This window comes from Meles meles, chromosome 6 (assembly GCF_922984935.1).
Source record: "Meles meles chromosome 6, mMelMel3.1 paternal haplotype, whole genome shotgun sequence".
Classification (NCBI taxonomy): domain Eukaryota; kingdom Metazoa; phylum Chordata; class Mammalia; order Carnivora; family Mustelidae; genus Meles; species Meles meles.
The window spans coordinates 53,930,618-53,942,787 of NC_060071.1; the positions used below are offsets into that span (position 1 = coordinate 53,930,618).

Here is a 12,170-nt window from a genome sequence, read left to right on the forward strand (position 1 = left end):
GTCTGCTTCTTTCTTGACCTCTGCCCCTCCCCCTTGCTCACACACTCTTTCTTTCTCAAGTAAATAAAGAAAACAGTGAAAAAAGTTAATTATCATGTATACTCGTGCATGTGTTTCTCTCCTCTTTTTGGGTCTCAAATAATAACAGTTTATATGCAATGTTGTACGCTATTTCCTCTTTCCCACTAAGCTTATATTTTGGACCTATTTCATGTCAGTAGCAAAGGTGTACTTGTTTCTATTTGCATAGTATTTTGTTGTAAAGATATGCATCATATTTTAACAGGTCCCATGTTCAGGACATTCTGTTTGTTTGCCAATTTTTACCAGTAAAAGCCAGTTAAGGAGGAATATACTGGAACAAAAACAGCAGCGCGAAGCCCCGTGGATTTATCTGTAGTGCGGGTGCTGTCCATAAGTCCCTCTGTGTGCTACGAGTCTTCCCCGGAGATAAGTTCTGAAGCTCCCGCATGAGTGTGGGTTCCGGGGGCTTTGGTTTGACAACAGGAAACCCTTCCAGATGCACTTGCTGTTACCAGACCTAAGGAAGCCTAGGAAAAGTGAACATTCTGGGCACAACTGAGTAGTTATTTTTATTATGATGATGATTATTTTTTTTAATGGGTATCGGAGAAGTCAGTATCAATTGGACTAGACTTTGGTCTTTTAATACTGGAGACAGTTAAAATAATAGCCATTTTAGTATATGGCAGACAAACTAAGGTACTAGATGGACAGCTAACTTATTTCTACATTCACTTGGAGCATATTCTGGAGCAGGCTGAAAGTTCCCATTTGTAAGACAATTTATCTAAATTGCCTCACTGAACCCTCATACCAGACTACAAGGTAGTTCTGACTGTCCCCATGCTAGAGATTGTCCCGAGGCCCAGACAGGATGGTGATAGGGAGCAGCAGAGTCCTGAGGGGCTACTTCCAAGCTCCAGTGCTCTTCCTTGGGCACGGTTTCTCAGAGGGAGGCAGGGTGCGGTAGGGTTAAGGTCGGTTCTGCCCATTCAGGCTGCCTCTGAGTCTCATCTCTAAGAAGAGCATATCATCCACACTGAACTACCTGGCTTGTCAGGGTTTCGTTTCCTAGGTAGTCATGTTCCCTTAACAAAATGTGTTTGTAGAATGTGACAGATGGAACTAGCCTCTGTTAAAATGGTTTTCTCACCTTTCACACCCCTGTCATCTCCAGGTGCAAGCTGTGTTTATTTTTTTTTCTGTTTTTTTATTTTTTAAGATTTTATTTATTTATTTGTCAGAGAGAGAGCACAAAGCAGGGGGAGAGGCAGGCAGAGGGAGAGGGAGAAGCAGGCTCCCCGCTGAGCAGAGACGCCAAGGTGGGGCTCCATCTATAACCCTGGGATCATGACCTGAGCCAAAGACAGACGTTAAAGGTCTCAGGTCATGATCCCAGGGTCCTGGGATCGAGCCCCACCTCAGGCTCCCTGGTCATCAGAGAGCCTGCTTCTCCCTCTCCCTCTGCTGCTCTCTCTCTTTCTGTCAAATAAATAAATAAAATCTTTAAAAGAAAAAGAAAAAAAGAAAAGAAAAGTATTGAGGAAAGAATTGATGGTTTGACATCTCCGAGTATCTCGGCTGGCTGAAGGAGTTTCAGGAGTGCATGGATGCTGCAAAAGCTACAAGCTCTGGACATCACATTACTGAACTTAAATAAAATATCAAGGCTGCCATTGAGTGCTTCCGCCATTCATAAAAGCCCAAGAGATGAAGGTAGAATTCTGGAAAAATGAAGCTATGCTTCCTGTGAGAAAAAAAGATTTTCCTCCTCCTCCTGAGTGATTTGATCAGTGAACTTTCCAGAACAAGAGGTCCAATAGAACCAAGGGAACTATAAACCCTACTATGCCAACCTTTCTGATCTTGTTTCTCAGGTCTCCCTAGACCTACTTCCTTGATGCCATAACCATAATTTCTTCTACCTTACTTCTTTTTTTTAGAGATTTACTTATTTTTTTGAGAGAGAAAGAGAGAGAGAGAGCGCACAGACATGTGCAAACACGGGAGGGGCAGAGTAGGGGAGAGAGAGAGATTCCCAAGCAGACCCTAGTTGGGCACAAAGCCCAATACAGAGCTTGATCCCAGGACCCGGAGATCATGATCTGCACTGAAATCAAGAATAGGCCCCTTAACAGACTGAGCCACATAGGGGTCCCTCTCCACCACACTTAGGAAAAGGGAGACTGTAGGATTTTCTTCCTGAGTCCACTCTGGTTCAGAAAGAACAAGGACTGGAGGCCAGGAGACCTGGGGTCTCGTCTCAGCTGTGCCACTAAGTAGCAGCAGCCATGAGCAAGTCACTTACCCTTTCTGAGATTCAGGCCGTTCCTCTGTAAAAGTAGGGATTACATTATCTCAGGGATGGCAAGTAGAACACACATATTTACTCCATCCTGCCTTCAACAGAGGCTACTGTTCAACCTCATCTCTTATTAGAATTTTTTTCTGCAGAGTTCTAGGCAGCCCCTTCCCAGGAAAGTGGATACACAAGTCAAAATCTACTTATTCTCCTATAATTTAATAATCTTTTCAGACCCCTCTAGCTCCTAAGTGAAAGGTTCCGACTTTCCAACTAAGAGATGGCCATTTTTGTGATCTGGTAGAAGCTCACTCAATAAAAGGAAAAGGAAAATTTAGGATCATAATTTCATCCCCATCTCCTCCCAGCCAGGGTCTGAGCAGGGTCTTCTTGAGGTCACTCTGTCTTTCCTTCCGTGCCAGAGAGTTCGGTATTTGAGCTCACCCTCCATCAGCTCACCCAGCAGGACAGTCCCTTCATCTCCCTTTCATCTCAAATAGCCCATACTTAACAGCTTCATATTTGACAGCAAGGCATCTCTGAGCAAAGGAATGATCTCAGGTCACTGAAAACCAAGAGTCAGGAGCAAAGGCACGTAATGATTCTATTCCATGCTTACAAAATCTATCCAGATTTACAGTTCTCACCCGAGCAGGCACCCGAGCAGGAAAGCAATCACACAGACAGTACCAGATGGCAACAGCTTCAGAAATCCAGGTGGTTGCAACAGTGTTTTATTGAAAGAAGCAGTGAAGTGGTTCACACGGGCCCCCCTCAGCCCCCAAACCACGCAGGGGCAAGGGCTGGGCAGGAATGTGTGTGTGTTTGGGATCGGGGCCCTGGCTGGAGTTCTTTCTCTCAGAGGAAGGAGGGGAGAGGGGAGAAGCAGGTTCCACAACAGGGTGGTGGGGCATCTCGCTGCTCTGGCCTCAGGTGCAGACCTACACAAAACCGTCAAAGTGGACTGTCTCATACTGTCTACACTCACAGGCCACGACGATGGATTTCTGTAGCTGCTGGGTCTCGTAGTCACAATTGGGGTATTTGGAGCCTTTCTTCAGGTGGCAGTAGGTGATGCGCATTTTGGAGGTGCTTTTGTGGCAGTTGAGCTTCCCTTTCTCGCAGCGGACAGTTCCCTCGAAGCAGACAACCTGGACATCTGGCAGAGGCTCGTGGATAAACGTGTTCTTCGGCTTGCAATATCCAACCGTCATATTCCGGCGCTTCATCATTTGTTTGCAGTAGTCAGGGGTGACGGTGGAGGTGTCCGGGTCCATGTGCTGCCGCAGAAACTTTTCGGCCTGTGATTCCTTGGCCAGGGAAGGCTGGACACAGCCCAGCACCAGCAGCACCAGGACCAGTGGTGGGAACAGGATGCAGAACCTCTCCTGAGCCATGGTGGTCTCACTCCTCTGGAAGAGCCTAGCCAGGAAAGGGAGAGAAGAGAAAAAGCACTGCCTGAGAAAGAACCCCAGCTCCTACCTGTGGCCTCCCTGCCTCACAGTCTCCCTTTGGGTCAGCCAGAAAGGTATCCCTCCTCCTCTGCAATTTTCCAAGGATTGAGACGCTCACATACACTCTTGTCCAAGAGCATTTAAGTCCCACTCCCTAGAGAGAGGTGGTCTTTGCTTCTGGGTGGTGACTTGACAGTGAACTAAAATCCTGCAGTCCTGTGTCTGAATATTAGAGATAAAATTTAATTCCATTTGAGGGGTCACCTGGGTGTCTCAGTCTGTTAAGTGTCTGTCTTGAGCTCAGGTCATGATCGGGTGTCCTGGGATTGAGCCCCACCTCCAGCCCAGCTCCCTGCTCCGTGGGGAGCCTGTTTCTCCCTCTTCCTCTGCTGCCCCCTCTGCTTGTGCTTTCTATCAATCTCTGTCATATAAATAAATAAAATCTTTAAAACACTAAAAAATAAAATACATTTGAGAAATAAATACTTTTATACCCAGTGCTCAAGGGGCTTATCAGAAAATCCTTTTGAATAAACTATGAACTGAACTGCATCCCTGAAATACCACCATGACCTGCAGAATCATGACGGACAGGGGCCTATTGTCCTGCAATGCAAGGGAAAGAGCCCAGTGCCTAACACCAGCATCATAGAGGGATGCCATAGTATTCCCAAGAGCAATGCTTCCCTCCCCCAGGGCCTTTGGTTTCCTGCAGCCCACATGCTCCATCCCCATACTGGTCCAGCCCAAGCTTTCTCAGGTGCTAACCTCAGCCACCTTGGTCCCTCCAATCCAATGCATAAATAGAAGGAGTCCCGGAGATCTCCTCTTCAGCCACTGACCTGGATCTCTAGCTTGGTCTCTAGGACAGAGCAGAAGGCCAGTCTCTGTGATCCCCGGATCCCTGGGGAGGGAATCTTATACAGATTGCAAAGGGGCTTGGCTTCCAAGGAAAGATAGGTGGGAGGAGCATCTTGGTTTCACTTTAGAGGGAACCAAGGACCTTGTGAAGAAGGACATTGTAGGGAATCATCTACACCACTCTTTTTTCAGGACTGCTGGGAAGGGTGAGTCTTGGCCACTACGGTACTGATATCTGAACCCCAGCAAAGTCCTGGTCATTTCAGGGGACCATTTTCACCAAAAAGCGCTTGGAGGTTTGCAAAGGACACATAAACATGTGATCCCCAGAGCAGCAGAGAGAGGGAGGTCTTCTGTCTCCCCAGGAGTCCTGGCGTGGTTGGAATTCCAACAACACCTTTTCTGTGGGAAAGAGGGTGGGGCATCCAGGTGCCCCCCATGGAAGGCTGCAAGGACCTGAGGGGCGTGGGCAGTGGCCGGGCAGGAAGGAAGAGGAGACCTGCAACCTCTGGACTGCTGGCCACTTCAGCTCTCCTGCATGTGGAAGGTGGGTGTGTGGCAGTTCTCGGCCACAGCAACCGTTCCTGGAAGGTCAGAGTGGAGGAGAGGAACTAAAATCAAACCTAGTCCCCAAGGGATGTCAGGCTGGCTCAGTCACCAGGGCGTGGGACTCTTGATCTCATGATTGCAGGTTTGAGCCCCATCCTGGGATTGGAAACCACCTATCAAGAAAACAAAAAAACAAAACAAAACAAAAAAAAACAAAACAAAACAAAAAACACAACACCCTCAAATCGCTTTTGGAGAAAAAAATAGAGAATACCATATTTCTTAGCAGCAGAATTCCCTCTGTCAGCTGAGAAAGTAGGGAAAACTGAACAAGAACAAAAGCCTTTACTAGGAAGTCTCAGGACTGTGTTTTTTGGAGCAATGCCTCAAAAGCTCCCTCCTGTACAGGAAGAGCAGGGTGTTGGGGATAAAGGGTGGGGGACAAGCACCTGAATTGCATCAGGGATCAGAAGGCTCTGACAGACTGAGCCCTGCTGATTTACACTTGGGTTGATTAATGCATTGGTGTTACCACACCACACGATTCCTGATCTGCATGAATTAATCATCTGTCATCAGAAGGCCACACTGGCAGTTTTATGACCCAGATGCCAGGTGTCCCGTTGCCTTTATATGCAACTGCTTATAAAACAATTACTGTGTTTGGCCAGTTCAAAAGGTCTTTCTGGGAGAACCCTCTTACACTGTTGGTGGGAATGCAAGCTGGTGCAACCACTCTGGAAAACAGCACGGAGGTTCCTCAAAATGTTGAAAATAGAACTACCCTATGACCCAGAAATTGCACTACTGGGTATTTACCCTAAAGATACAAATGTAGTGATCCGAAGGGGCACGTGCACTTGAATGTTTATAGCAGCAATGTCCACAATAACTAAACTATGGAAAGAACCTAGATGTCCATCAACAGATGAATGGATAAAGAAGATGTGGTGTATATATACACAATGGAATACTATGCAGCCATCAAAAGAAATGAAATCTTGCCATTTGCGATGACATGGATGGAACTAGAGGGTATCATGCTCAGTGAAATAAGTCAATTGGAGAAAGACAACTATCATATGATCTCCCTGATATGAGGACGTGGAGATGCAACATGGGGGGTTAGGGGGTAGGAGAAGAATAAATGAAACAAGATGGGATTGGGAGGGAGACAAACCATAAGTGACTCTTTTTTTTTTTTAAAGATTTTATTTATTTATTTGACAGATCACAAGTAGGCAGAGAGGCAGGCAGAGAGAGAGAAGGGAGGAAACAGGCTCCCTGCTGAGCAGAGAGCCCGATGCGGGGCTCAATCCCAGGACCCTGAGATCATGACCTGAGCCGAAGGCAGAGGCTTTAACCACTGAGCCACCCAGGCACCCCAACCATAAGTGACTCTTAATCTCACAAAACAAACTGAGGGTTGCTGGGGGGAGGGGGAGTTGGTAGAGGGGGAGTGGGGTTATGGACATTGGGGAGGGTATGTGCTATGGTGAGTGCTGTGAAGTGTGTAAACCTGGCGATTCATAGACCTGTACCCCTGGGGATAAAAATACATCATATGTTTATAAAAAAATAAAAAATAAATAAAAAATCAAAAGGTCTTTCATCTCAGTTCAAAATTTCAATACAAGGGGAAATGCAGCTTCAAGATGGAGTCTGTCATGCCCAGAAATTTTATACGATTTCACACCTCCTAAAAAGAGACCTGTCTTTTCTGGGTGACAATGTCCATTCCTCTGGAATGAGAATACTCATAATTCCCTCCTTGCTCTGGATTTAGATGGTCTCAGTCCAAATTCTGATTTAGCATCTGAGGAGCTGGGCAACTTCCAGAACTGAATTTCTTTCCCTGTTCCTCCTTTTCCTTAGCCCTGAAATGGGGATGATGATAAGTACGTCTTAGGTTTATTATGAGGACAAAATAAGGTAAGATGGGCAGAGGGCTTGGAGAGGTCCTTGGAAAGCATGATAAATGCTAGCTCTAGTGATGGCTCACACAGGGTGCTGTTGCCGTCCTTCATAAAGGATCTGTGTCATTGACATGGAGCATCTCTGACTTCCTAAGAAAGTAAGGGTGAAGTAAAGGACGTCCCAGGCTTTTTTTTTTTTTTCTTCAAAAAAACCTGAACTTGAAAAAGTAGGCTGTTTTGAAGCCCTGAGGAGAGGAAGAAAGGGGAAGAGGAGAGAAGAGAGGGACCTCAGTAGAAAGAACAGAATTCTTTAAAGGGAAGAGTTTTTATTATGTTGCCACATGCTATCCAAGAACTCCTTCGTGAAGTCAGCATGATTTGCTAACAAGTATGAATTGGAAAGTTCCAGTGGGTGAGGAAGATGTGGTATGGTGTGAGCTTTTACTTTTATGTTTCTGTAATTTCTCTTCCCTCCCTACCCTACCCTCCACCCAGGTTTGGTCTGTCTCTTTGTCCTTACATAGCACACATATCATCTGGAGTGGTGTTGGAAGGAAAACTTCCCTTAACCACTTAGGTTCATGTCAGAGAGCCTGCAACATCCCTGATAAAAAAAGACTGACAGGAAAATAGACAAGGTTTATTCGCACGCCTGTGTCGGAGCTCAAAGAAGTGGCTCCCTGAACAGCAAGGGATGGGGGTTTCTAGATTAACTTCATAGGAGAAGGAAGGAAGGGAAATAGGATATAAATGGGGTCTTATTTTCATGCTTTTGGGGGAGATGAATGAGCTTTTAGGGAATAAGTGGGAAGTAAGACAGTTTGTGATAATGTTTGTTTATGTAGGGGTGAGTGGCCTGTTCTCTTCCAGTCTGTAAAACTTCCCCAGTGAAGATTTAGGGCAGTTTCACTCTCGGAAGATTGCCTTTATTCAGGTAAGAGAATCTCTGAGAGACGCCTGGTGGCTCTGTCAGTTAGGCATACAGCATTGATTTCAGCTCAAGTCATGATCTCAGGGTTTTGCGATTTACCTCACCATCAGACTCCTCCCTGTACCGGGGAGTCTGCTTCAGATGCCCTATCCCTGTCCCTCTGCCCTTCCTCCCCTACCTCTCAAAGATAAAATAAAATAACCACTTAGAGCTGAGCAGGTGAAAAGTTAGTGACTTCTACATCAACCACTTTTTAAGGGATAGGTACTTGTTACCTTGCTCTCTCTCTCCTGCTTGCTTCTGACCAGGGACAGAGGACTGCCCCTTCCTCTGGTTCATTGTGCCAAAAACCCATCCTCTCCCCACAATTCTCCATCTCCCCATTTCTGTGAACTGTAAGTAACAAATCTTAAGACTTTGCTTCTGTATCCATGTCCTGAAATGGTGCCCTGGGTTTTTCACTCCCCAAAGTGGTAACTGGAATGCTGAGGGAGTAAGCTGACCATGTGGATGGCTTGTCCCCTCTTCAGCATATCATACTCTTAATTGAATACACTAGCTCTGATTTCTCAACACACCAACATAGAACTATTTACTCTGGCAGTTGGGAATGAAGATAAAATAAGGCATTTGCTGGCAAAACAATAAAATAAAACAAAACCTAATAGAGTTTGTAACTTCATTAAAGCAGCCCTCCACTAAAAATATTTCTAAGCATGGATTTCAGGTTCCAGAGAAAAGCTACTCAATAGAAATATGAAATTCAGGAAGGAATAAAAAGAAGATGATGACAAATATGTGAACAAATCAAAGATGTCTTGAGTATATAAAGCAATGGTGTGTTGTTAAGAAGATAAAATTAAAATAAACATCAGGAACATAACTTGGAAGTGATGTGAATTGCCAAGTGTTCAAGAGATGACTAAAAGTACTGATTAGACTTGTCTATGTTTACTATGCATTTGAGAATTTCTACAGTAAACAATGAAGAGATCTGAAACATAGGGTTTGAATTCCAAACTAGCAGAGGGAATAAGTAGACTGTGGATAAGTTAGGATAGTCTAGGTTGTGCTGCAGTAACAAACAATCTCAAACTTTCAGTAGTTTAAAGTTTCTTACTCATTTACCACTACGTGTCTATCCTGGCGCAGCCAAGGGTCTCTGCCTGCTATAGTCACTTGGGAAAACAGGCTGACACAGGCTTCATCTTGAAACATACTGTTATAATCACAGAGGCAGAGGAAAGACAATATAACACTGGGATGCCCAGGTGGCAACCTGCTCATGACTTTGGCTCATGTCATGATCTTGGATCATGAGATCAAACCCTGAATTGGGGTCTGGGCTGAGCATGGAGCCTGCTTGAGATTCTTTCTCCCTCTGCCTTCCTCTCACTCTGTCTCTCCCTATTGTAAATAAATAAAACCTTAAAAAAAAAAAACAAACCCCAGCACCCCACAGGACAGCTCTTAAAGCTTCTGCTGAAAGGGACACATGTCACTTCTATTCACACTTCATTGAGCAGAGAAAGCCTCATGTTAACTTTTAAATACAAGGGACAGAGAAATAGGATCTTTCTAGGTGCCTGGAACAAGAGAACTATTTGTGAACAGCTTTAATGGCTGTCGCAGAATGACAAACAAATACACCTATAATCCAAAAGAAGAGAAAAAGGATAGGAAATAGAAATGCCAGACAAATGAGACACATAGAAAAGGCAAAATAAGATAGTAGATATTTACTGAGGAGAATAAAAGTGAATAATTACATTATATAAATGGGCTAAATGGTCCAGTTAAAGATAAGATTGATAGTGGGGGAAAAATGAACACTCTCTTTCTTTTTCTGTCTATGTGCATATATGTAGAGTATATATGTATGTATATATATACACACACTATGTGTATATTTATATATTCATAACATTTTTATATATATAAGATATGTATCTATCTTATAATTTTAAAAAATGTTGAAGAAGGAAATATTTTATTAAATGATGACAAGTAATAATCAGGAGGTCAATGGAGCATTTGCTGGAGTACTTTCAGAGCACCCTTATTCAAATATATTAAAGTCAGAGACAAAGAAATGGAATTGAGCAGCATGTCCCTTCCAACAATGGGATTTTCTCCAAGGAGTGAGACTTGAGTCTTGTTTGCCTCAAACCTCTGTTTTAAAACAGGGTTCAGGGGGCACCTGGGTGGCTCAGCGGGTTAAGCCTCTGCCTTTGGCTCAGGTCATGGTCTCAGGGTCCTGGGATCGAGCTCTGCATCGGGCTCTCTGCTCAGCGGGGACCCTGCTTCCCCTTGTCTCTCTCTGCCTGCCTCTCTGCCTACTTGTGATCTCTCTCTCTGTCAAATTAAAAAAAAAAATCTTTAAAACAGGGTTCTGAGAATGTCTGTATCATCTCTGTTGTCCTCTAGGTCATGGGGACAGTTATCCACTGTAGAATGAGTCTGTGACCCATTACTGAGAGACTTCATTTCCCATACATTAAATCATAGTTGCAATATTTATCGGCATTACACAGATTAAAATATGATATCAATCTCTCAAAATTTCTCTCAAGTAGTTTGACATACATCACAGTTGTCATTTCTTTAGTCATATACAATGTGATATTCATTTCCATAAACCACTCCTGAGAATTTGATTAGAGCCTGTAGAGTGAGGAGACCATCTGTATTAGTTACAGCTTCATGACTGGTGTGTTATGTTCAGGAAAAATTTTTCACCTCTCTGGACCTCAGTTTCATCATCTATAAAACACACAAGCTGGATGATTGGCAAAGCACTAATAAAAGGGAATTTAAATGCATAGCGACTGGAGTCTGTTTGGACAGGGGTGTGGAATCAGTTCACCTTTTTAATTATTCCTGAAACTCCAACTTGCATTTTTCTGGTTGAGTGCAGATGAATACCCGAAAGTCCTGCATTATGATTTTAAAGATCAGTAATATATCAACTTCTGTATTTGTTTCCTTATCTGTAAATCAGGAATAATTAAAGGATCTTATTCTAAGACGCTATAGACTGAATGTTTGTTTCCCCACCCCCACCCCAAATTTGTATATGAAACCTAACTCTCAATGAGATGGTATTTAGAGGTGAGGGCTTTGAGAGGTGATTAGGTCATGAAGGCAGAGCACTCATGAATGGGATCTGTGCCCTTACAAGAGAGACCACGGAGAGCTCTTTAGCCCTCTATCATGTGAGGTAATAACAAGAAACTGGTTCATAACTGTGAAACCATATATATGCCCCTGTGGGCCGAGGGCCATCCCTATTTGTGCTCATTCCCTTGACTAATAAATAATAATGTCCCTCTTCACTCCCAAAAGTGTCCCAATTCAGACAGTAAATTATATGGTCACTCTATTGAAAACACATAGTAAGCCTAATAGAATTTTTATATTATAATTATCACTACAGATATTGTTCCTTCAAAAGTCAAAATTAAAAGTTCAGTTTTAATTCTGATTTAGTAGAAGTAACAGTGATTGATGTTTCTGATTGGGGGGGAGGGATAGACTGACAATCTCTAAATTCTATCTTTATTTTTAAAAAAGATTTTATTGATTTATTTGACAGAATAAGCAGGGGGAGCATTGGAGGGAGAGGGAGAAGCAGGTTCACTCCTGAGCAGGGAGCCCAAGATGTGGGGCTTGATCCCATGACCTTGGGATTATGACCCAACCTAAAGGCAGACACTTAACTGACTGAGCCACCCAGGCCCCCTAATTTCTGTCTTTTTAGAGAATCAGCAGTGAAAATGGAATGGGTGTATCAGGAAAACACAGGTAGATCTGGGCATGGACATCATAGTAGACACACTGAGATTTACTCTGGGGTAACTGTCAGAAGGCACTAAGACGTTCATAGCAGTGCCTCCGAAAGAGCCTTGGGATAACCATGTACAACTGAGCATAACTCATAGGGACAATGGTGGGTAACATGGGTGTACCTGCGTCTCCCCAGGGGGGGAGGGGGGAATGGGACAGACAAGTTTGTAAATAGGAAGGAATGTAAATAGGGAGTGAATGAAGAAGGCTGGAGGGAGAGGGGTCTAAACAATGCAGCTTACCTTGCACCTAAAGGTTGCCTTTGGCTACTCCCAATAGAGTGGCCA

General features: G+C 44.0%; 1 protein-coding gene across 5 annotated transcripts in view; it reads right to left on the minus strand.

Moving 5' to 3' along the window:
- Window positions 1-3,049: 3,049 nt before the first annotated feature.
- LOC123944925 (ribonuclease pancreatic-like) overlaps window positions 3,050-12,170 on the minus strand; it is a 64,297-nt gene continuing 55,176 nt past the window's right edge. Inside the window, exons 2-3 of one of the 5 annotated variants that reach the window (XM_046010371.1) lie at window positions 4,623-4,665; window positions 3,050-3,748 (exon numbers count right to left, since the gene is read on the minus strand). In XM_046010371.1, coding sequence (XP_045866327.1) covers window positions 3,268-3,723 — 456 coding nt within the window. In that variant the 5' untranslated portion in view covers window positions 3,724-3,748; window positions 4,623-4,665 and the 3' untranslated portion in view covers window positions 3,050-3,267. The other 4 variants (XM_046010373.1, XM_046010372.1, XM_046010374.1 and 1 more) reach the window with 4 other exon arrangements.